The sequence below is a fragment of the Camelus ferus genome, chromosome 8 (assembly GCF_009834535.1).
Source record: "Camelus ferus isolate YT-003-E chromosome 8, BCGSAC_Cfer_1.0, whole genome shotgun sequence".
NCBI lineage: Eukaryota > Metazoa > Chordata > Mammalia > Artiodactyla > Camelidae > Camelus > Camelus ferus.
In genome coordinates, this window is record NC_045703.1 from 36,540,030 (window position 1) to 36,564,826 (window position 24,797).

General features: G+C 40.1%; 1 protein-coding gene across 2 annotated transcripts in view; it reads left to right on the forward strand.

Annotated features, from left to right (window-relative positions):
• Window positions 1–24,797, forward strand: part of SLC35F1 (solute carrier family 35 member F1) — a 352,348-nt gene that overhangs the window by 263,988 nt on the left and 63,563 nt on the right. For both annotated transcript variants that reach the window (XM_032484774.1, XM_032484775.1), the window contains exon 3: window positions 15,470–15,597. In XM_032484774.1, coding sequence (XP_032340665.1) covers window positions 15,470–15,597 — 128 coding nt within the window. The remainder of the gene's footprint in view (window positions 1–15,469; window positions 15,598–24,797) is intronic.

A 24,797-nucleotide genomic window follows, 5' to 3' on the forward strand; every position in this document is an offset into this window, starting at 1 on the left:
TAAACTTCTAAACCTGATTTCATGATCTGAAAAATAGTTTCTCCATAAGGCTGTTAAGAACAAGGCTATCATTTATGAAGCATTTACTGAAAGTCAGAGACTTTCCGTGCATTTTCTCATTTAATCATTATAGTAACATGTTCAAGTAAGTAGTGTTCATGCCACTTTGTAAATGAGTAAACTTTCCCAAGGTGACATGGTGGGTTAAGTGGCCGAGTCAGGACTTTAACACAATCCCTGTGACCCCACGCTTTTAACCTAGAGTATAGGGTAGTAGTTAAATGAGAGAATGAATATAGAGTCCTGTCCTGGCCTTGTCCTGACAAATGGTGTTCAATGAAAAGTAACTTTCAGGTAACAGAAGTGGCCTTGGTAGGTCTGTGCTTGACATTTGGGTTGGGAGATGGGAGGGTGGACAGGAAAAGCAGACCAGCCAGCTTTCTGCCTAACCAGCTTCTGGCCCATTGACACTCATCTTGCTAATTTCCCATGTTGGGTCTATCCTACGTGTCCACCATGACAGGCGCTCTCCTGTCAGAGCTCCAGGTCAGCCCTCAAGAGCTCAGGCTGGCACCTTCTGTCATGTTATCTTGTGAATACGCCCAGCAAGTGGCAGGAGTCCAGAGGCAGGCCTGCTCTGGCCTTCTCCCCTTACATCGTCTGTCATTAGCTACTACATAGCTATTTGTTCAAAACAGAATTCACAAAACTGACAGATTCATCTGCTCATGTCGGGAGGCCTCAGAGCCAATTACAGGAAACCCTCAAAAGGCAAATTGGGTCACTTTTCACAAAATGGGATGAAGAAAATCAAAATAGTCTTGTCATTAAAAAGGACAAATACATTTTCCTCTCAGCAGGCTCGCCCCAGAAAAACAGATTTATATGAGTATATAGTTTCATTATGACTGCTTTGAATAATTTCAAATCAAAGCATCCACTCCCATACACAGTCAACCTATCATTAACCATTTTGAGCTAGTGAACAGTATTTCCTATTGTAAGTGATAACTTTGTAATGATGGAAAATTTAGGTTTAAGGCACATCACAGAATTCACTGAAAGCTATTTTACACTCATGGTTACAATTATTACAAGAAAAGATTATGGATTAAAGTGAAGAAATGCATAGGGCAGAGTTCTGGGGAAGTACCAAGTCCAGAGCTTCCATTGTCCCCTCCCAGTGGAGACAAGACATGCTACTTTTCCAGCATCAGTGGGTGACAATATGAACAAAATATTGTCAATCAGAGAAACTTTTTAGAACCTCTGTGTTCCGGATTTTTATTGGCGCTCCTTACATAGGCATGATTGATTGCCCATTTGGTGATCTCAGTCACCAGTCTCCTGACATGACCCAAAGCCCTCACCCTAAATCACATTGTTGGTCCTTCTGACATGGCCAGCTCCGACCCTAAATGATAGTGTTACCCCAGGGCAAATTGTGGACCTCTTTGAGGGCAAGATTAAGTCCTTTAGTACATAGCTCCATTATGCAGGGAGTTTGGTAAGAGGAAAGACCAGCCATGATAAAAATTAAGATAATAATAAGAGCTACTTGCAAGGCACCATGTTAAGGGTTTTATAAATATCTCATTTAATCCTCACCAACACTCAGGGAGGCAGGTCCACCTAGGAATTTCAATGTATAGATGAGGATAATTGAGGTTTAGAGAGACTAAGTTGCACAGCAGCATCATACACCCAGTGCATGGAAGAGCCAGTGTTAGAGCCCGCTACTGGATGGCTCCAGTGCCCTCCCCATGTTACCCTGCCAAATGGAAGGTGTGGCTGCCATATGCGCAGCTCCACTGGGCACCATTCTCATTGTCTTCTATGAGAAGTCTTCCTCCTGGAGCTGGAAAGGAAAGGCCCTGCCTGGGCAGCTCACTATCTAAATCAAAAGGGAAGAACTCTTGGTGAGACTTTCCAGTGCAAGAACTTGCACATACAGATAACTGCAAAAGAACCAACAAAGTTAAAATGGTCCCCAAGGGTTGGTTGCTCAACAAAAGGCATAAACAAAACAGGAGTTTGGAGTCAGAAGATGTGCTTGATTTTAAGGGTTAAATGTTGGTTGGTGGATGTCTATTTCAGCTAGAAATACGGGACAATAGTATGATTTGTGTTTGATCATGCAACAATCTAACATCTTTAAGATCATCAAGTTCCTCCCCCAGTGCTCAATAGTGACAGAGTTTAGCTACGCAAGCAAGTATATTCTTTTATAGAGTGTTCTTTCCAAGAAGATGCTCTAACTACATACCTAGTTTTCACATTCTGAATGGGATCTGTGTAGGGGAGTGGAGTTGTTCAGATCTCATGCACTGTTTTCAGTAAGAGGTAGAGCAACCTGTAACACATAGATTTTGGTCAACAGTTTAATAGTCGGTACGTAGTTTTTCACATATGGATTTTAGACATCCTGAACTTTTAGAAAGTTCATCTACCTATTTGTGGTAATTGCCTGCATGATAAAATTTGGGCAAAATTACCATCAATTTTTATTTTAATATGAAGAAGAAGATGTTAGCAATTGAATTTTCTCTCCTAAGACACATCAAGACCACAGGAACTGTGCATATTTTTGAAGAGTGTAGAGTATAAAATCATTTATAAAAGATGACTGCTTAAAAACATTTAGAAAGAGAAGATTTCTAAGATTTAAGTGATTTGTTTCATGTTAAAAATGGTAAAATACACTGAAATATGCATGTTGTGAAGTTGAGACTTTCATTTTCATATTATAATGCATAAATGTTTTGTGTCAAAAGAGGCAATAAATTGAGTTTGTAATTAGAGTTGGAATATTTTATTTTAATTATCAGTGCCAAAGATGTAACTTTGAAAGAAAGGAAATAAACTTGCTGTTAAGAGGCCTATATGCAGTCATTTCTACACATATGTGTTTTTCTCTCTCATAGTCATCATAAAGCAACAGCTTCCAGAACCTTATGTGATTATGATTCATTTTTAGTTGCTTTTAGATATTTTTCCAAACCCTTTTGAGGCACTTCTAGAAAACAGCCAGATGACTGAGCAGAGTTTAAAGGTGTTATTCAGCTATCTCACTTTGATAATAATATCTTACACTGAGTAACTAATTTATCTAAATCCCTATGCTAAGCTATGTAAAATAGGGAAGCAAAAGCAGAGAATCTGGGAAAACTTCAAAAGGGACTAACACTTCAGCACTTACAGAATAAGTGGGAGCTTGAGGGACAGGGGTGTAAAATGGGAATGAGGCAGTGTCTTTCCCCTGGCTTTCTTTGAAATCTGCGAAGTTTCCTCTTTTATGTCTTGCCCTGTCATGTGCAGCCTGTGTGGTAAGAGGAACCTTGGACACACCTCCTCAGAAGCCCCCACCCTGGAAAGGCCCAGGAGAGTCCCAGGGGATAAAGCCAGTTCTAGTTCAAGCCCCAGGGGGAAAGGGTGTGTTCACATGGCCTCCACTCCCAGATCAAGGGGTGACATCCAGAGCATCAAGGATGCAGCCCTCAGACTGCCGCTAGTCTGGACGAACATCACATGCTGGCTGCGATGTGATCCATCTCAATCACAACAGTAAGAGACAGAGGATGTGTGGCCAAACCTAGTGAGGAGTTAAGAGAGTTCATCTTCCTGGGCTTTCTCCAGGCAGTGCCCATCACACACGGTGAGAAAGTATGTGATGGGTGGCTGGCTGGTCAAGGGTTCAAGGATTCCAGGACCCCACCAATTGCTAGTCATGTCTTGTGCATGTACCTGGAATTAGATATTAGCTTAAATGCCGCACTTAAACTACCTTTAATATTTAATACCCTATGAAATACGTTCCCATTTTATAGGAAGAGGAATCGAGGTTCAGAGCCATTAACCAAGTTACTCAGCACCGCTAATGTACATCAGTGGCCACACTCAGGTCTGTTAGCTGCTAAGTCAGCACAGTAAAGGACTGCCTTTTATGCTCCTCCTAATCTCACTGTCTCATTCTAATAGTAAAAATGAATGAAACAATACAAAAAATTTAATCTTCATTCCTTGTCATTTTTGTATTTCATCCTTACCCTTAGATTCACATTACAAAATGCAATTGGTTGCAATCCTTTTTGTGAACCATTTCCATTTCCTTATTAGCACATTTATTTTGTTCACTTTTCTGATGAAAGAGAATTGTTTTGAATTCTGCATCCTAATACTAAATTTCAGCTTTTAAAGATGAATAAGTAAAAACTTCCATCTCAGTCATTCCTTTTCTCAAATTCACCATTGACTATTTCACCTCTTCCCTTGGAGTTCTGGGAAAGGGAGATGGCATCATGGCTTCAGGTTGTGAGCGAGGAGGTGTCCCTTCAAGCAGGGGTCTCGCCCCCTGTGTGGAGGCTCCATTCTTGCTGCAGACCCTCTGTGCAATGCGTGCTGAGTTCTGTTCTTGCACATAAAAGCACCATGAAGGATCACACCACCCTCGAGAGCCCTTAAAGAAAATGCAATCCCAAGAATAATGCAGCTTCTTGTTCCCTTGGCTGAATTCACCACGCAGTCCTTTTATTCTCTAGTCAGACGACCACTGGGGGTGAACAAGAGTCCTATGAATCAAGGCTCCTCTGTGGTCCAGTTGCTGCCATGAATGGGACCATCTTTCATTCCCTGAACAGGAGTTTCTTCTTCCTTCGTTCAGCACTTACTCACCACCACCACGCTCGCCCCACCCAGTGTGGGATCGTTGTTATTATGCTCCGGGCTTCAACAAGTTAGTGCAGCATGTAACAGTAATTCTTATAATTAGGCTTTTTTAAGCCATAAATTTGCTTGAAAGCCTTACTTTACATTTCACAAGGGAAGCTCTGTCCTGCACTTAGATCAGGTACGGAGACATCAAATTTTTGAATGATGGTCAAGGGACACATGCCCATCCTTAAACTGACTCAGGAATGGACACACAGCTGTGCAGCTGGGTACTGGCAACTCCAGGAAGCTCCATGCATGTTGGCTTCATGCAACTAGTGCCCTCTGGAGCTGGCAGTGGGGTATCCTGAAGGTAAGTTTGGACAAGCAGGTCATGAAAGCTCCTTTGAAGAGAAATGAATGACTCCTGAGGACTGCAATTACAAATTAGTGCGGCAAAATAGTGCAGGACTAATGAGTATGAAGCCTAGTGCCAGATTGTTATGAGTTCAAATCCTGGTTTATCTGTGTGAACTTTTGGGCAAGTTACTGAACTCCTTTAGGACCTGGGCTTGTCATCCGTAAATAGAGTTAATAGAAATACCTACCATAAGGGTTATTATAAGGATTAAGTAAATTATTCTTTATAAAGCACAAAGACACTGCTTAATACATAGTATAAGTCTTTGTTACAAAAATTAAAAACATTTGATTGATCTTCTGTTGACACTTAGTAAAATGAGATTGGAATCTCATGAATAAGAGTGTCAATAATTTCCCTCTCTCTTCTCAATTATTGCCATAATTATTGTTACTGGAATGCTATGTTACTTTAAATTAGAAATATAATTTGAATAATGTTTTACACATTTGTGAATACTTGCATACTCCACAGACCTTTAAAAAGAGAATGAAAACAAAATTAAACTCTATTCCAAATATAGAGATACGTATGTGCAAGGAAGTTCTTTGCTGCACTGTTCCTAATAAAAATTGGAAACAACTTAGATATCTACAGGGGCCGACCTGGATAAATTGTGGCATGTTCATAAAATGTGATTACGTATCATTTAAAATAGATTACATTTATTCTCTACATGATAGCGATACGTTTCTAGAACAGTGTTAAGCATAAAGAATGACATGTACAGTATATACAATAAACTTTCATTTAAGGTTTAAATACACCCATATATAGAAAATGTGTAACAAACACATGACCATGAAGGATACACAATATCAAGATGGTGATTTGAGGAAGGAGGGAAGGGATTGGAATCTGGCAGGAGCAGAAAGGGGGCTTTAATTTCATCTGTAACATTTTCTTTCTCAAAAAAAATTTTGAAACAAACATGGCAAAATTTTAACATTTATTAAATCAGGTTGGAGGTGACCTTGTTACATCATTCTGTATTCTTTTTATTTATATTTGAACATACTGATAATAAAATAATAAGAGAATCTATTTAAATGCCAAATTCTAATGTTTCCACCCATGGATTTTATTACTCCTCCTAGTTAATTAAAAAATTTTTTTGTCTTCAAAACATTAACGTATCACCAATCGTGCTGGTGTTTTTGTGGATGGCCCTGTTTCATGAGAGCACTTTGGCACAAGGGCTCTAAAGAATATATTTTCATTATTCTGGAAAGAATTTTAATGACCTGTTGTACCTCAGTGTTAATGAGAGTCATGTAGATAAATCCCTAAGCACTTCTCTTAGGGGCTGCATTTTTTGCTCAGCCAAAAATAAAAAAGCGCTTTCTTGCCTGCCTGCATAACTGTGCTAAGCAAGCACGTTGCATGTTTTCAGGTGCTTAAAGTGAAACAATGTGGAGGCATGTGTTTTCTGTGTTTTGCTTGCAAACTTCTTCACCAGAACAGCAATTGTTCATTTCTGTGTTTTTTAAATTGAAGTACTGTCAATTTACAATGTTATGTTAATTTCTGGGGTACAGCATAGTGATTCAGTTATATACATATTCATTTTCACATTTTTTTCACTATAGGTATTAAATATAGTTCCTTGTGCTGTACAGTAGGACCTTGTTGTTTACTTTATATATAGTAGTTAGTATCTACAAATCCTGAACTCCCATTTTATCCTCCCCATCCAAATCATTCCTTTGAATCTATATAACTTTGAATATGTTATTGACTGGGGAAATAAACAGCACTGTGACCCAGATTTTCAGCATCACATATTGAGATGTAACTGGTGTACTCCGAGTTTGGCAATTCTCTATTCATTGTGTGAATTAACTGGGACAATGACTTGTGACTTTAGAATTGCAGCTTTGCAATTAAGTATGCCATTGAGCTTTTTGTGTCCTATGTACAGAGTATTATGTTTAAAATGATCATCAAATTAATTTATGTCAGATGTTATCTACATTCCAACTAGAAAACAATTTTTATTATCTGGAGCATGAATGTTTAGAGTAGATATATTTTAAATATTTCAATTGCAATGTTAACATGCTGAGGTTACTAAGCATGAAATGTGTTCATAGATTCTTTTTTTTTTTTGTATTTTATTTTATTTTATTTTTTTAACATTTTTTATTGATTTATAATCATTTTACAATGTTGTGTCAAATTCCAGTGTTCAGCACAATTTTTCAGTTATTCATGGACATATACACACTCATTGTCACATTTTTTTCTCTGTGAGTTATCATAACATTTTGTGTATATTTCCCTGTGCTATACAGTGTAGTCTATTCTACAATTTTGAAATCCCAGTCTATCCTTTCCCACCCTCCACCCCCCTGGTAACCACAAGTCTGTATTCTCTGTCTGTGAGTCTATTTCTGTCCTTTATTTACACTTTGTTTTTGTTTGTTTGTTTGTTTTTGTTTTTGTTTTTTAGATTCCACATATGAGTGATCTCATATGGTATTTTTCTTTCTCTTTCTGGCTTACTTCACTTAGAATGACATTCTCCAGGAGCATCCATGTTGCTGCAAATGGCATTATGTTGTCGGTTTTTATGGCTGAGTCGTATTCCATTGTATAAATATACCACATCTTCTTTATCCAGTCACCTGTTGATGGACATTTAGGCTGTTTCCATGTCTTGGCTATTGTAAATAGTGCTGCTATGAACATTGGGGTGCAGGTGTCATCCTGAAGTAGATTTCCTTCTGGATACAAACCCAGGAGTGGGATTCCTGGGTCATATGGTAAGTCTATTCCTAGTCTTTTGAGGAATCTCCACACTGTTTTCCATAGTGGCTGCACCAAACTGCATTCCCACCAGCAGTGTAGGAGGGTTCCCCTTTCTCCACAGCCTCTCCAGCATTTGTCATTTGTGGATTTTTGAATGACGGCCATTCTGACTGGTGTGAGGTGATACCTCATTGTAGTTTTGATTTGCATTTCTCTGATAATTAGTGATATTGAGCATTTTTTCATGTGCTTTTTGATCATTTGTATGTCTTCCTTGGAGAATTGCTTGTTTAGGTCTTCTGCCCATTTTTGGATTGGGTTGTTTATTTTTTTCTTATTGAGTCGTATGAGCTGCTTATATATTCTGGAGATCAAGCCTTTGTCGGTTTCACTTGCAAAAATTTTCTCCCATTCCGTAGGTTTTCTTCTTGTTTTACTTCTGGTTTCCTTTGCTGTGCAGAAGCTTGTAAGTTTCATTAGGTCCCATTTGTTTATTCTTGCTTTTATTTCTTCTGGGAGAAAAATTTTTAAATGTATGTCAGATAATGTTTTGCCTATGTTTTCCTCTAGGAGGTTTATTGTGTCTTGTCTTATGTTTAAGTCTTTAATCCATTTTGAGTTGATTTTTGTATATGGTGTAAGGGAGTGTTCTAGCTTCATTGTTTTACATGCTGCTGTCCAGTTTTCCCAACACCATTTGCTGAAGAGACTGTCTTTATTCCAATGTATATTCTTGCCTCCTTTGTCAAAGATGAGTTGACCAAAAGTTTGTGGGTTCATTTCTGGGCTCTCTATTCTGTTCCATTGGTCTATATGTCTGTTTTGGTACCAATACCATGCTGTCTTGATGACTGTAGCTCTATAGTATTGTCTGAAGTCTGGGAGAGTTATTCCTCCAGCCTCTTTCTTTCTCTTCAGTAATGCTTTGGCAATTCTAGGTCTTTGATGGTTCCATATGAATTTTATTATGATTTGTTCTAGTTCTGTGAAATATGTCCTGGGTAATTGGATAGGGATTGCATTAAATCTGTAGATTGCCTTGGGCAGTGTGACCATTTTGACAATATTGATTCTTCCAATCCAAGAGCATGGAATATCTTTCCATTTTTTAAAGTCTTCTTTAATTTCCTTCATCAATGGTTTATAGTTTTCTGTGTATAATTCTTTCACCTCCTTGGTTAGATTTATTCCCAGATATTTTATTACTTTGGGTGCTATTTTAAAGGGGATTGTTTCTTTACTTTCTTCTTCTGTTGATTTATCGTTAGTGTAAAGAAATGCAACTGATTTTTGAACGTTAATTTTGTAACCTGCTACCTTGCTGAATTCTTCAATCAGCTCTAGTAGCTTTTGTGTGGACCTTTTAGGGTTTTCTATATATAGTAACATGTCATCAGCATATAATGACACTTTTACCTCTTCTTTTCCAATTTGGATCCCTTTTATTTCTTTCTCTTGCCTGACTGTTGTGGCTAGGACTTCCAGGACTATGTTGAATAGGAGTGGTGATAGTGGGCATCCTTGTCTTGTCCCAGATTTTAGTGGGAAGCTTTTGAGTTTTTCACCGTTGAGTACTATGCTGGCTGTAGGTTTGTCATATATAGCTTTTATGATGTTGAGATATGTTCCCTCTATACCCACTTTGGCGAGAGTTTTTATCATAAATGGGTGTTGAATTTTATCAAATGCTTTTTCTGCATCGATTGAGATGATCATGTGGTTTTTGTCCTTTCTCTTGTTGATGTGATGTATTACACTGATTGATTTGCGTATGTTGAACCAGCCTTGTGTCCCTGGGATGAACCCCACTTGGTCATGATGTATAATCTTTTTTATGTGTTGTTGGATTCTATTTGCTAAAATTTTGGTGAGGATTTTGGCTGTCTATGTTCATCAGTGATATTGGCCTATAATTCTCTTTTTTTGTAGTGTCTTTGCCTGGTTTTGGTCTCAGGGTGATGGTGGCTTCATAGAATGAGTTTGGGAGTATTCCCTCCTTTTCAATCGTCTGGAAGAGTTTGAGAAGGACTGGTATGAGTTCTTCTTTGTATGTTTGGTAGAATTCCCCGGTGAAGCCGTCTGGTCCTGGACTTTTATTTGTAGGGAGGTTTTTAATTGCTATTTCTATTTCCTTTCTACTGATCGGATTGTTCAAGTGTTCAGATTCTTCTTGATTCAGTTTTGGTGGACAGTATGTTTCCAGAAACTTGTCCATCTCCTCTAGGTTATCCAGTTTGGTTCCATATAGTTTTTCATAATATTCTCGTATGATATTCTGTATTTCTATTTTGTTTGTTGTAATTTCTCCATTTTCCTTTCTTATTTTGCTAATTTGTGCTCTCTCTTTTTTCTTCTTTGTGAGTTTGGCCAGAGGTTTGTCGATTTTATTTACTTTTTCAAAAAACCAGCTTTTGGTTTGGTTGATTTTTTCTATGGTCTTGTTAATCTCTATTGTATTTAATTCCTCTCTGATCTTTATTATTTCCTTCCTTCTGCTGCTTTTTGGGGCTTTTTGTTCTTCTTTTTCTAATTCATTCAGGTGGTGGGTTAAATTGTTTCTTTGAGATGGTTCTTCTTTTTTGAGGAAGGCCTGTATCGCTATAAACTTCCCTCTTAGCACTGCCTTTGCTGTGTCCCATAGGTTTTGAGTGGTTGTGCTTTCATTATCATTTGTCTCAAGGTATTTTTTAATTTCAGCTTTGATTTCCTCATTGATCCATTGTTTTTTCAATAACATATTGTTTAATCTCCATGCTTTCCTTTTTTTCTCCTTTGTTTCTCTGTTGTTGATTTCCAGTTTCATGGCATTGTGGTCAGTAAAGATGCTTGAGATAATTTCTATCTTCTTAAAATTGTTGAGGTTTCTTTTGTGCCCAAGTACATGATCGATCCTGGAAAATGTTCCATGTGCACTTGAAAAGAATGTATATCCTATTTTTGGGGGGTGTAATGCTCTGAAAATATCCACCAAATCTAGTTTTTCTATTGTAGTATTTAATTTCTCTGTTGCCTTGTTTATTTTCTGTCTGGAAGATCTGTCTAGTGATGTTAATGCAGTGTTAAAATCTCCAACTATGATTGTATTCCCATCAATATCCCCCTTTATCTCTGTTAGTAATTCTTGTATGTACTTAGGTGCTCCTATATTGGGTGCATATACATTAACGAGTGTAATATCATCATCATGTATCACTCCTTTAATCATTATAAAATGTCCTTCTTTATCTTTCTTTATGGCCTTTGTTTTAAAGTCTATTTTGTCTGAAATCAGTACTGCAACACCTGCTTTTTTGGCTTTTCCATTTGCATGGAATATCCTTTTCCATCCTTTCACTCTCAATCTGTATGTGTCCTTCTCCCTAAAGTGGGTCTCTTGTATGCAGCATATTGAAGGTTCTTGCTTTATTATCCAGTCTGCCACTCTGTGTCTTTTGACTGGAGCATTTAGTCCATTAACATTTACAGTAATTAATGATAGATGTGTGTTTATTGCCATTTTGAACTTATCTTTGCAGTTGAATTGGTATATCCTCTTTGTTCCTTTCTTCTTCCTTTTGTGGTTTGGTAATTTTCCTTTGTATTATCGAGGATTTTATTTAATTTTTGTGACTCCTTTGTAAATTTTTGGCTTGTGGTTACCCTTTTTTTGTAAATCTATCAACCCATTACTATAACTGTTTTTATTAAACTGATAGTAACATGATCTCAAACCCATCCTACTGTTAAAAAAATTTTAAAAAGAAAGAAAAAAATATTCTATATTTCCCTGCCTCCCTCTCCCACTCTCAGTGATTTGTGTGTCTTCTTTTATAATTTCATGTTTACTTTATTTGTAATTCATGAGTTATCGCCTTTCCAGTTCTGTGTTTCTCATTTCTGTAGCATCCTGCTGTTTTTCTATTTAGAATAGCCCTTTCAATATTTCTTTTAGCATGGGTTTAGTGTTGCTAAACTCCTGCAGCTTTTTTTTTTTTTTTTTTTGTCTGTGAAACTCTTTATTTCTCCTTCTATCCTCAAGGATAGCCTTGCTGGATAAAGGATCCTAGGCTGTATCTTTTTTTCATTCAGGGCTTTGAATATATCTTGCCACTCCCTTCTGGCCTGTAGTGTTTGTGTAGAGAAATCAGCTGAGAGCCTTATGGGGGTTCCCTTGTAACTTACTCTTTGCTTTTCTCTTGCTGCCTTTAGAATCATTTCTTTATCCTTGACTCTGGCCATCTTGATTATGCTATGTCTTGGTGTGGGTCTATTTGGGTTCTTCCTGTTTGGGACCCTCTGAGCTTCCTGTACTTGGATATCTGATTCCTTCTTTAAGTTTGGGAAGTTTTCAGTCATGATTTCTTCAAAAACCTTTTCAATCCCCTTTGATCTTTCTTCTCCTTCTGGGACCCCTATTATGCGAAGATTGGGACGCTTTATATTATCCCATAGGTCCCTTATGCTATTTTCATTATTTTTTATTTGCTTCTCTTGTAGTTCTTCTGAATGGGTGCTTTCTATTGCCCTGTCTTCTAGATCACTAATTCGCTCCTCTGCATTATCTAGTCGGCTTTGCACAGCTATTAGATCATTCCTCATCTCTGTCAATGAGTTTACCCATTCTACTTGGCTCTTCTTTATAGCTTCAATTTCATTTTTGACATATTTTATATCTCTAAACACTATCTCTTTTAATTCCTTCAGCAATTCGATCACTCCTTTTTTGAAATCTTGATCTAGTAGGCTATCGATGTCTATTTCGTTGATCTTTCTTTCAGGGGATTTCTCTTGTTCTTTTAATTGGGAAAGGTTTTTCTGCTTCTTCATCTTGCTCATACCTCTCTGGCACTGTGGTTTATGGAGTATCAGTTGTTTATTTTGGTCCTTAAGGATTTTATCTATCTGATGCCTATTTAGGAATAGAACTTAGGAAAAAAAGAAGAAAAAAATAAGAGAGAGAGAGAAAGAATTTCAAAAGAAGGGAGAAAGAGAGTTTGAAAACAGTGTATAATGAATAATAGAAGAGTGAGTTGAAGCAGAGTATTAATCGGGTTGAGACGTCCTTTTAAAACCTTTACAAAAAAAGGGGGGGGAGATGAATAGATGTATTTGAAACCTGTGTCTAATCAATAGCAGGACATCAAAACCCAAGAGAAATAGAAATGAATTAAGAAGTAAAAATTAAGAGAGTAATAGAAAATAGAACAGGTAAAAACAGATTAAAAAAAAGGGGGGGGGGTTTGTCGGTGTTCTCCTGGAGTCTGTGTGCTTTTAATGTGAAGTCTTTCTGTCTTCGTCCTGTTTTGGAAGCTCAGCTTGCTGTTTTCAGAGGCCCTCCGTTGGCGCCCTCTTCTGTGCTGCTCCCAGAACCTGTTGGCAAGCGGATCGCGCCTCCTCCTAACACTGGGTCAGGTGCAGCTCTCCTCTGCTGTGGGTGGGCGGGTCGCTGCCCCTCCGGATGCCGCAGTCAGATGTTGCAGACTGGCCAGGTAGGAGGGCGGGTCATGCCCCCTCCCAGCACCTCAGTCAGGGGCTGTGTTCCTGCCCAAAAGGCGGGGGGGGGGGGGGGGGGGGGCGGCGCTCTCCCTGTACCTGCGCCGCCGGTAGTTCCGCTCTCTGTGCGGCTGCGTGCTCCGCCCTGGTCGGCGCTCCGCGGGTGGGTTCGGGGAAGACCAAGGGACAGCCCTGTCCCTGCTCCGAGCCAAAACCCAGCTCCTTGTTTGTCTTTGTGGAGCAAGTTCTCTGAGGGACCAGGATGGAAGGATCCTATCTGCCCCGGGCTGCAGGCCAGTCTCAGTCTGGCCTTTGAGGCTGCTAAGCCCTTCGGTGCGGATGCAGGTTTCGCCCCCGCCCCCGCCTGAGTGCTAAGCGCGGAGGATATGGCGGCTGTGCCTGAGCCCCGCCTCTCTTCCCCCGAAAACTTTCCGCGGGTTTTCAGAGATGTACCCTTCCCCCAAGAGCATATCAACCTTGCTGTTTTATGGAGGGCCCAGGTTGTTCTGCCCTGTGCACCCACAGCCACTGCGCGCAGCCCCTTGCGTTCCCCCGGGGCTGCCTCCATGCAGCCACTTCCGTCCTCCGCCGGGCTTGTGCAGCCTGGCCCTGCCCACCGCTGCCAGCCCACGTCTCAGGCTGGGTGTCGGGGGGACGTTCTGTGCCCGTTTAACTTAGTTCTGTTAGTCACGGGCTGCTCTGTACAGGCTCCCCCTCCGTCCCGCTGGCCTCTCAGTTGGAGAGGGGAGACCCAGCGAGCGAGCGCCAGTCCTCCTTTGCCGCTCCCTCCCCGCGGGACCCGTCCCGCGCTGCTTTGCCTTTTGTTCTTTCTTTTTTCCTTTTCTCCTACCAGATTTTTGGCGTCTTTATCTTTTGAAGAGGGCGATGTTCTGTTGGAGTTCCACAGGTGCTCTGGTTGGCTGAGTGGGTCTGTAGATGTGGGTCTTGCTGTATTTGTGGGAGAGGGTGACCTGCGAGCGTCCTTCTACTCCGCCATCTTCTCCGTCCCCCCATAGATTCTTTGTTACTGACTGCTCACCGTGCACTGTTGGATCCTAGAGATAAAGTGATGACCAATACAGTGCCACTGTCTCCAAACTGGTAATAATCTAATGAGTAATAGAATAAAGGAAACAGGGAGTTAAGTACTATACATGTGGCATAAGAAAGTGTGTTAAAGGAGCACTTAGGAGGGAAACCCAACTGAGTCTAGGAAGATCAAAGTGAGAGATCAAGGAAGGCTTCCTGGTGGTGGTGTCTGTGCTGATTGATCATATGAAGGCTGGGGGAAGAATAGTCCCTGTGGATAAATCAACACATAGAAAAGCAAGAGAAAGCATACTTCGGGCCAAATGTTTGGATTGTTTCTTTGGTATCGAGAGTTACCGTTCACTCAGGGTTTCTGCATATCCCACATCCTCTAAGAATACCTCACAGGCTGGCCCCAGAGAACTGTTGTTATTAATAATCACATTGCCCCACTTTGAGGAAAGATATACTTCAGGCTTGATAATAAGGATGAAAAACTAAGCAATTCAAAGTCTATTCTGATGCTACCAGCTTAAGAGGCGAGGTGGTGAAGATTCGGTTGTTGGCAGCATGACGACCACGGCCTCCGTCACTGTTCTCCATCTCAGGGTGGCCCCAGCCTCCTCTCCCTGCCCACCACCCGCACACCACCTGATGTTCCCTCAGAGCCGAACCAGCCCTCAGGATGGCACCCAGAGCCTTACTGCAGACATGCTGCTGAGAATAGGCTTTTTTGTCCATTTGATTACCCTCCTTTCATTTTTGTCTGTTTTACCACAATCCTAAAGTTGAGGGCGATTTCGATCTCAGGTGTTTATGCAGCCTTCCTGGTACACCTTTCCTTTTCTTTTTACTTAATGTAATTTTTGTCTTCAAATGTTCCTGAGAAAATGTGTCGCATTATGGACTAAAAACCTGTCCAGTCTTATTCTACCATAGGAACTAATCTGAAGGACCAAAAACTACCAGGAAGACTATTAAACTGAGTGAAAACGTATCATTCTTTGACATATTGATTCATTTGTTCAATTAAACATTTCATAAGGAACAGTAAAAAATGGAGTACTATAGTATTTTAGAGTCCTTTTAATATACAGTTTCTCATGTGTTCAGAACTTAATTCATTTCTTCTTAACTTGGTTAACACAGGAGAAGAAAACCTCCTGGCGATTTTACGACGAAGATGGTGGAAGTATATGATCCTGGGCCTCATAGACTTGGAAGCAAATTACCTGGTGGTCAAGGCTTACCAGTACACGACTCTGACCAGTATCCAGGTACCGAATACACTCCTGTCCGTCTCATCTTCCTCATTTTCCCCGTGCGGTTTACTGTCAGTCACTTGGGAATCTGAATACATGCCTGTAACTTTTGCAGCAAGAGGGAAATCAGCTGTGTAAAAATGAACCTGAACTTTATTTCTATGCCCTTTTAATTTTTCTTAATTCAAGTGTAATTGGACATCTCTTTCTTCTTTGTTCCAAGTATATACCTGAAGAACCATTGACAATGTGGGAAAATAATTTGTAACTAAAACTACTGCCTACTAGTCTTATGTCAGTAGGAGAATCAGTAATAAGCATAAAAGTAAATCTATTTTAAGCACAACTTACAATGTTTTAGAATATGTTAATGGACTTTGATTAAGTAATCAACGTGCTTAAGAATCTTTTCTATTAGCTTTCCTTGATGTGTAGATTTTGAAACTTGAAGGGACAAAATTTTTCCTAAAAGGACAAGATTTAAGTTTCTAAAATGTGTTAGGCATAAAGATTACCACTACATCTTTCCTCCCTCCCTCTCTTTTTCTTTTATGCCATTGTGTGTACACACACACACACACACAATTGCAAATTTAACTTAAGTTTTCACGATTTTCACCAAACACCACTTATATTTCTCATCAAGCCATAGTAATAGTCTTGGCTATTCTGTTTCACCCTTACTTTTCTTTTTATGGCAATATTAGGAATTTTATAATCATTACAGAGCTCCAGGATGGATACAAAACATTGTTCACTTATCAGATTTTACTTAGATTCGATACCTCAGCATTACTGCCACTCCAATAATTAGCTTAGAAACAACAATAACAAAAAATGAAGAAACAAAATAAAAAGCTTTCCAATGTCTCTTAAACAATAACTGATTACACTGGGAAGAACAAAAAAAAAAATGAAGAAACAAACAAGCAAACAAACCACTTGAGAAAATTCAGATTATATAGATTGAATGGGAAGCTATCTAAATCAGATTTAGATGGGGCTCCATGCTTCTTCCTGCATACCCAATGAGAGACAGAAAGGATGCTTGCCTATAACCATTGAATAGAAGTCCAGAGTTCTATTTAGTTGGCCCACACTGTTGGGAGGGGAATGCTATCTGATAATTGACTTAGATCTGGACTTTCTGGACCAATACAGGATGAGATTTCTCTGACTTGTTTAGACAAATGTTTCTCAGCAGGGGAACTCCTGGCATTTTAGGTAGGAAAAAATTTCATGATGTAAGTCCATTTCCTACCTTATAAGTCATTTAAGATTTCTGGTCCCTACCCGCTAAATCCCAGTAGCATTTTTCAGCCTTTGTAACAACTAAAAGCGTCCCCATGGATTCCCAAATGCTCTCTAGCAGAGAGGTACCATCTCTGGGTGAGAATCACTAGCTCGCCGGTCAGCACTCACTCCCACCAAATCATGTATCTGTCACCTGTTAAGGGAGAGGTGAGGTGGACAGATCCTGGGAGAACCAGAATGCTCTACACCCAGCCTGGCTCCCACTCACTTCAACAAGCCCCACAATGACAACAGATTTCTCCCTCTGTCTCTCTCCTGTGCTCCCATGGCACTTTGTTTTGTAGCTCTGTCTTCAGTCTGTCTTACCTAAGAATGATGTTTGACTGTTTCCACCTACTTCACCAAGCTGGGAGCGCTTGCACAGCAAGGATGATTTATTGTTCACCTTTGAATCTCTAGTACCTGCTAGGAAACCCAGCACATTCTAGGTACTCAATAAATGTTTAAAGAAGTTAATTAAATTGCACTGATTTCCAGTATTTGGGGGGACAGAAATTCCCAGGAGTTATACCCAAAGAGTAGAGAACTCTCTCTCCTTGGCTGAGGCCCCTGAAATGTCTATACAGGGATATTGAAAGAAGAAAGAGAGGAATGTTGGCTTCATGGCAACCTGAACCCACTGGCTCAGAGCCAAAAACTATAAATGGCCTAGGGGAGAATGAAGAGGAAACTACCCCCTTAGGAAATCCAGTTGACTTTTATTTTCTTTTGTTAAGCATTAAAAAGTCACAACCACTTGCTGGTTGCATAAGTTCTATGGGGTTTTAGTAAAGTTTTTTTCAATTTGTTTGATTTTTTTTTTTTTTTGGTAAACAGTAACAATTTTTTTCTTAACAGCTGTCCCCTTGTCCTCAATTTTTTTTCAGCCCATGTTATACACAACTACTAATCCATCTTGCCACCTCCCTCAAATTAGCTGTTTGACATCCCATTTGATGCTGCATTCTATGAAAAGTTTATTTTAATTCTGTTGAAAGACAGTAAAATAATAATTCTACTGAAGTATCAGTTGGTCTTCATTATAATTTATTGAGCAAGGGGATGGAGGAAGTAAAAAGCAAGTCAAATCTAACAGTTCCAGAACCATTTTGCTACCTACAAAAAGATAAGTCTATTAATTAAATGGTCAGAATAGAAAGCATTTGCTCTGGGAACCATATCTGTCCTGCTGTTTTGTAATTTAATTCTGTTTACTCATTGTAAATCAGTGGAACTAACAAGGACCTATAATGACTCTCCCTAGTTTCTATAAATATTAATTCAGCCTTTAGCTTTTATTCATATTAATCAATAAGGAAAGTACATTAATTAAGCATCTAAGAAATGCGCTAGTTATTGCAGGCGACGTAACGGGAAATGAATCAACCTTGCCCTCCAGGAGCTTATGAACTTGTAAAGGGGACAAGAGGTTCAGTCTATTGATAGTAACATCACGTAGGGCGAGAGAACGGACGCCTAAGTGCTACAGTGTTCAAAGGAGACAGAGATGATGTTTATTTGCAAAGACAAGAAAGAACCCATTCAGATGAGTCTGTAAGACTGGATAAAGTGTAGAGAGGATAAAATGTAGGTATAGCTTTGCACCTGGAGTGGAGAGCATGATGAAAGCCCAGGGGCAGGAAACCTGAGGAATATGATTGGAGAACAGTTATTCCAGTTTGATTCATCCAGTCACTTAAAAAATAAGTACTGAATACATCTGTGTTCAGGACAGCATATTAGGTAATGAGCAGTTGTGAGCAAAAATAGATACTTTCTGTATTTTCATGGAGCTTCCAGGGAGATGGGAAAGGCAGCCTTTGGTCAAATAACAAAATGCATGGATAGATCGATATCGGCAGGGATAAGTGTTCTAAAAGAAAGCAACAGAATTCTACAAAAACATTTGTCAAAACAACCTGACCTAAACTGGAAGGTTGGGGAAGATCTCAGCACTGGTGATGGAGCTGAGATCTACAAGAGAAATGGAAGAAGAGCTGGAAGGGAAAGAGGTCCAAGCAAAGAGGACCACGTGCTCAAGGCTCCGTGGTGGGAAGGACTGAGGCAAGAACAAGGTTGTGGGCAAGGAGGATGAAGAAAAGAGTGACACAAGATGGGCTGGGGAAGGAGGCAGGGCCCAGACTCTCCAAGTCTTGACATCCAGGTCAAGGGTTTGAGTCTATAGGCTGAGAGCCATGGGAAGCCAAATTTGAGTTTAAAAAACAATCAGGCTGTGGTGTAGAGAACAAATTGCAGCCGTGGGTGCTCATAAAGGGATAAAGGAAAATAGAGCCAAAAAGTTAAGTTGGGGTCATATTATAGGAGGTCTTCAATGCCAGGATGAGGTGTATGACAGTATGACTTAACTTTGTAAGTAAAAGAGAACCACAAAGGTTTCTGAGGAAAGAAATGATAGGATGTGACCAACAGCCCATTTTCAAATCACTTCTGTTTTAGTAACACGGTTTTCATTACTAGTTGGCAGAACACCAAATACTTTTGTTTTCTGATTCTCTTAAACACAGCAATGTCGAGCAAAAAGACATGAAGAGACTGTGCTTTATCCTCTCGACCTTCCAGTTCATTCACTAAACTTGTGGTTAAATGTCACAAACAACTGATAATTGAAGCATGAGAGGAAATAAACATATTTTTTGAAATGACTGTAGACTTGCAGGGAATTGCAAAACCATACAGGATTCTTTGAACTGTTCACACAACTTTTCCCAATGGTGATGTTTTATATGACATTAGTATGAAGTCAAAACCAGCATACTAACATTGGTACACTACTGTTAACTAGACTACAGACCTTAATCAGTTTTCGTTCATTTTCCTTCCCTCCTTTAATGTGTGTGTGTGTTTGTGTGTGTGTGCTCATGCAGTTCTACACCATTTGATCCATGATTAGGTTTGTGTAATCACTACCCCAATTAGGGTACAGAACTGTCCCATCACCCTTGAGGTTTTCCCTCATGAAACCCCGATGAAGTCACTCGCATTCCACCATCCTCACCCCTGTTGTCTGGCAATCACTACTCTACTCTCTATGTAAGTTTGTCAGCTAGAGAATGCTGTATAAAATGGAATCATACAGATTTTAACCTTTGGAGATTGACTTTTTCATTAAGCGTAATGCCCTTAAGTCCATCCAAATTGTTGTATGTATCAGTAGTTTGTTCCTTTTTATTGCTGAGTAGTGCCCCATGGTAGAAATCTCCCAGAGTTTGACCATCACCTGGTGAAGGACACTTGGGTTGTTTCCAGCTTTGGGTTTTTACAAATAAAGCTGCTATGGCATTCATGTGCAGGTTTTTGTATTTCTCTGGGATAAATGTTCAAAAGTGCAATGGATCACATGGAAAGTGACTATTTGGTTGTAGAAACAGACAAACAACATTTCAGAGTGCCACTGTACCATTTACATTCCCACCAGCAATGTATAAGTGACCCCATTGCTCTCCACCCTCACCAGCATTTGGTGTTATCATTGTTTTTTATTTTAGCCATTCTTAAAAGTGTGTGGTGATATTTCACTGTGGTTTTAATTTGAGATTCCCTAATGGCTAATAACATTGAACAGCTTTTGGAAAAAAAATTTTTTTTAACTTTGCTTTATATTAGGAAGCTAAAGAAAGTTAACAATGGCAAAAGAGATAACATTGATTCAGGGAAAAGATGATGAAAGACATTGAATGAAGAAACCCAGCTGTTTCCTTTATTAGAAAGTCAAAGGAAAGATGGTAACACCATCATGTTGGATTGATAAGGATTTTATTCTAAAGACACATTTGTGGGTTTGTATCTCTTGACTTGTAGAGAATGAATAGGTGCCTGTGACTTTGAGACAGATTAGCAATGACATTTGAATAAATTCTAAAAGCCATGCTATTTTTATAACTGTGCTGTATGAACCATTTGAGGAGAAATACCAGCTTTATAACTTCTCACCCAACATCTTTTCAGCTTTCCTCAGCCATGTAATACTAAAATGCAAACAGATGAAACTAGTGCATCTGTGAAATAAGAAAAAAGCAGGTCTTTTCAAACCTGATAGTTTGGTAATTAAAATTAACTCACATTAGAAATAATTTCCAGCTCTCTTGCTAGCCATGCTGAGGAGTTTGTACCTCTAACACATCCTCTCATTCACACAGTGCATGTGTATGAGCTCTTCCCATTCTTTAAACAGTTTCCCAGGAGCAAAGAAGAAGAAAGAAATCTCTCTAGCCCTGATTATTTTCCTTCTGCCCCACTCCACTGCTTAGGCATGTTAGCAAAGGTTACTGCAGAATGAAGGCAGCCTCTCCAATTTGTAGTGTAGTATCTAACCCTGGGACTAATTCTATAAGACATTCACATGCAACATACATGTGTAATATACACAACATACTGCAACATATACATGCAACAATTTTTTTTATGAAAGCGATGACTTTCTGTAACCTTTAGGTCTTTCTAGGTCCACTCTTTCTGAATTTTGAGTAAACTAGGAATTAAGTTGTACAAGATAGCAAAAGGCTGGGTAATTCGTACTTCTTTATGTGTTTCTGGAGTCTAAAGTTTAAGCCAAATGACTAGATTTGGCATACAGATGCCTTTATTGATTAAAAAATGCCAGTGCTGTGGCTAGATGCTGGGGACACAGCTACTGATCAGACCTGAGCTCTACCGTAGGATAGTGGACAGCTACATCAACAATTAGAATACAGTCTGGGAGGGAGATGGAAAAAGTGTGCAATCAGCCAGTGGACACAGGAGAGAGTTGCCTCTCACCCTCAAGATTTATATAACAATGGTCCCATAGTCAAGAAGTTGTGACACATAGAGAAGGTCATTAAGCAGACTTTTATTTGTAGCTAACCTGCATTTCCACCTCCATGAATGAGCAGAGAGAAAGCACGCCCATGCACATTAGAAACATGTCCCGTGGGCTTGAGCTTATGATTATGAGCTCAGCCTTTAAAACTGCATTTCCTTCTTTATCCTTGCTGTTTTTACCTGTCCCTGGTGCAGGACAGCGGCAGCTTAATGACTATTCAAGAGCTGTTTTAAAGTACATTTAAAGGCAAAGCATTCAAAAGCAAAGTTCTTACCCCTAAAGGGATCATGATATTCTGACTCTCAGATTTCTTAGATCCGAACTTCCTATTCTCATGATCGTGAGAATAACTTAAATATGTAGCAGTCTAAATCTAAATACTTGATTGAGTGCTGCACAGTTTTTTGTCAGCCTTTAGTCCTGATGTAGGGGATAGCCCCTTGCACATCATCAAAGAAACACACTAAAACTGTCTTCAATCTTGATTTAGCTCCATATTATGTACATCCCTAAACGTGTCTTAAAATGTGTTCTGCCAAACTGACTTCTCCAAAAGGGAGTTTCATATTCTATCTCCACTGACTCTGGTCCTCTGGGCTGGTCCCATGGGCTGGTGCCCCAGATGCCATCAGTAGTTCCGTTGAAATGTCAGGGGACCGTCTCTCTCCCTTCCTTCCACTATACTCTGTGACAGCCTTGCTCACAGGAAAACACGCATTTGATCCTGTCTTGACTCTGTCTCTTCATCTTCACTTTCCTTATTGTAACTGTCACTTTCTACTTTATATGATCGTCATTTATTTGCATATTCCCTCTCTCCTTCAAGTCTGTAAGATTCTGGATGTGAGACCGGTGTACCTGATACACTGTAAGCACTGACTAAATGTCTGATGTTTGAATAAATGCAGAAACAATTCATCTTTGTCTCCTTCACAAGATCATGCACATATAGATGCCAAAAATAGAGGAAATATTTGAATTAAAAAGGTAGTAAGTGAAAGGATAACTTTCTAAGGGCCAGTTATTAGGCAGGGCACCGCAAGTGACCTTTAGTAGTTTTATCATCAGTGAGTGCATTTATTCCCACAGGACCCAGGTTTGGAACTCTAAACACCTTTTAAGTATTCTTCTATGCTCTGGGGATGTAAAGATGATGGGAAAGAAAACTGTCCTGGCTCTCAAGAAGTTCCAGTGTTATAGGCAAAGCCTGGATGCAGAACCGGTCATGCTATTCTTAGGTGTCCAAAGCAACTATACCTTCTTTATATACTATAGTTGACCTAATCTTCATAGTGAACCTACCCCAAACATCCTCAAGCTAGCTAAATAGCAGTGGGTAGAGGGAAAAGTCTGATTGGATGTAAAACTTGCCAGTTTCTTCCAGTTTTAAAACTTTCCTTGGATATTTCAGTTGCTTTTGGACAAATGCTCAACCTTTCAGAATTCCTCTCTCCCATGTTCGCTTTTCATGTTGAGTCTCTAGCATGACTTTTGGCTTCACCTTAGTCCTTTGACTGCTGCTCACCATTGGGCAGTGGCCAGTTGTTGAGTGTGCACTTGCTGGACTGGACATGGATCTGCAGCTCGGTTCTATGCCTGGCATCCTGCTGGCCCCTGCTGCTCTCTTCCGTTTGCTGGCTGCCCCCCTGATTCTGGTTGTTGCTGTGGACCTCCAGGTATCTGGCTGTGAATGCATTTGGTCTCCAGCCATGGTGGTTCCTGTCACATAGAACTTCCTACCCCAGGTCAGCCAGCCTGCACCCCTTTGCAGAGCACTCAGACTTCGGGCCAAACAGGAGCTGAGAAGAATTCTGGGGAGCGAGAGTGTGCCACCAATGACTCTTCACCTCTGTTTGTTCTCAAATGTGGCCTCTCGGGCTGGTGTGCTGCTGTCCAAGAGGAAACCTTTCAATTTCCCCTCAAACTATCTAGAATTCTTTCTCCCCATTGGGACTTCAACTCAGAGAAGGCACCTCTGGGCACATATGATTCCCAACTGGTTTCTCCCACGTCAATTTCCTTTCCTCTGGCCACGTCCCCAGGTGGGAGGCACCAGTGTTGCCCTCCCTATTCCTCTGTCGCAAGGACTTCCTGGACTCACATCCTCCTTTTGGGACATCTGGCCTCCTGGCTCAGTCCTAAGGGAGGAAGGGGCGACCTTCCACACGCCGGAGGAAACTCTGATGGAGTTGGTGATATTGATTCTTGATACATTGGAGGGAGAATTACAGAACTTTGAATCCCTTCTCTGTCCACAAACCTGACTTTCTAGACCCTTCCTTGCTATAGGGGTCAGGAAAATCAGCTTTGTGTTTGAAAGCTGATCAGTGACTTCTCTGTTCTATAAAGAACTGGCTCATTTCCCCCATGGCTAGTTGTACAAGTAGAAGGCTGTATGGGGCACGATTTAAGGGGGAAAATTAAATTTCCAAAAAGTGTTATCCTATTTTGCTGGAAGAAAGGTCTGTAAACAAATTACAGTGCAGCGTGAAAGGCAGTAAAATGGATCTATACACAAAATACTAAGGGATTTTAGAGATGGAGTGACTGCGTCCGTTAGTGACAGGGATGACCCTCGAGGACACATTTTGATGGGGTGTACTCCTAGCTTTTTACTGACAATATGAATCAGACACTAAAACTGTACAACTTGATTCCCTGGTGATCATCAGCTCTGTTGGTTCATGTAGCTGAGCCGTAAGTGAGATGCCCTTAGATGTTTGTTTTCTTTCTCTCTGAGCATCAGTTTCCCCTCTTATAAAGTAAGAATTTAAAAGCCTGCCTCCTGGTGTGGTTGTGGCATGCAAATGTAACACTGTGTCCAGTGGTCTGTGTTTCTCCACCAGCTCTAAGGCAGAAATAATGCAACAGATGATAACATGTTATTGTTCAGATCCTGCCACCATCTCCTGGTGCAGACACCAGCATCTTTCTCAGTGAAATTCCTCTGTCCTTCCTACAAATAGACCTTTCTCTGGTCTTGCGATACTGGTTATCCATGTGACAACCAGCTGGCCAACCTGGGATACCCACAAGGCCTCCAATATGCTTGATAAATGCCAGCTCCTTTTACTCACATATTTTCCACTTCACGTGTTCT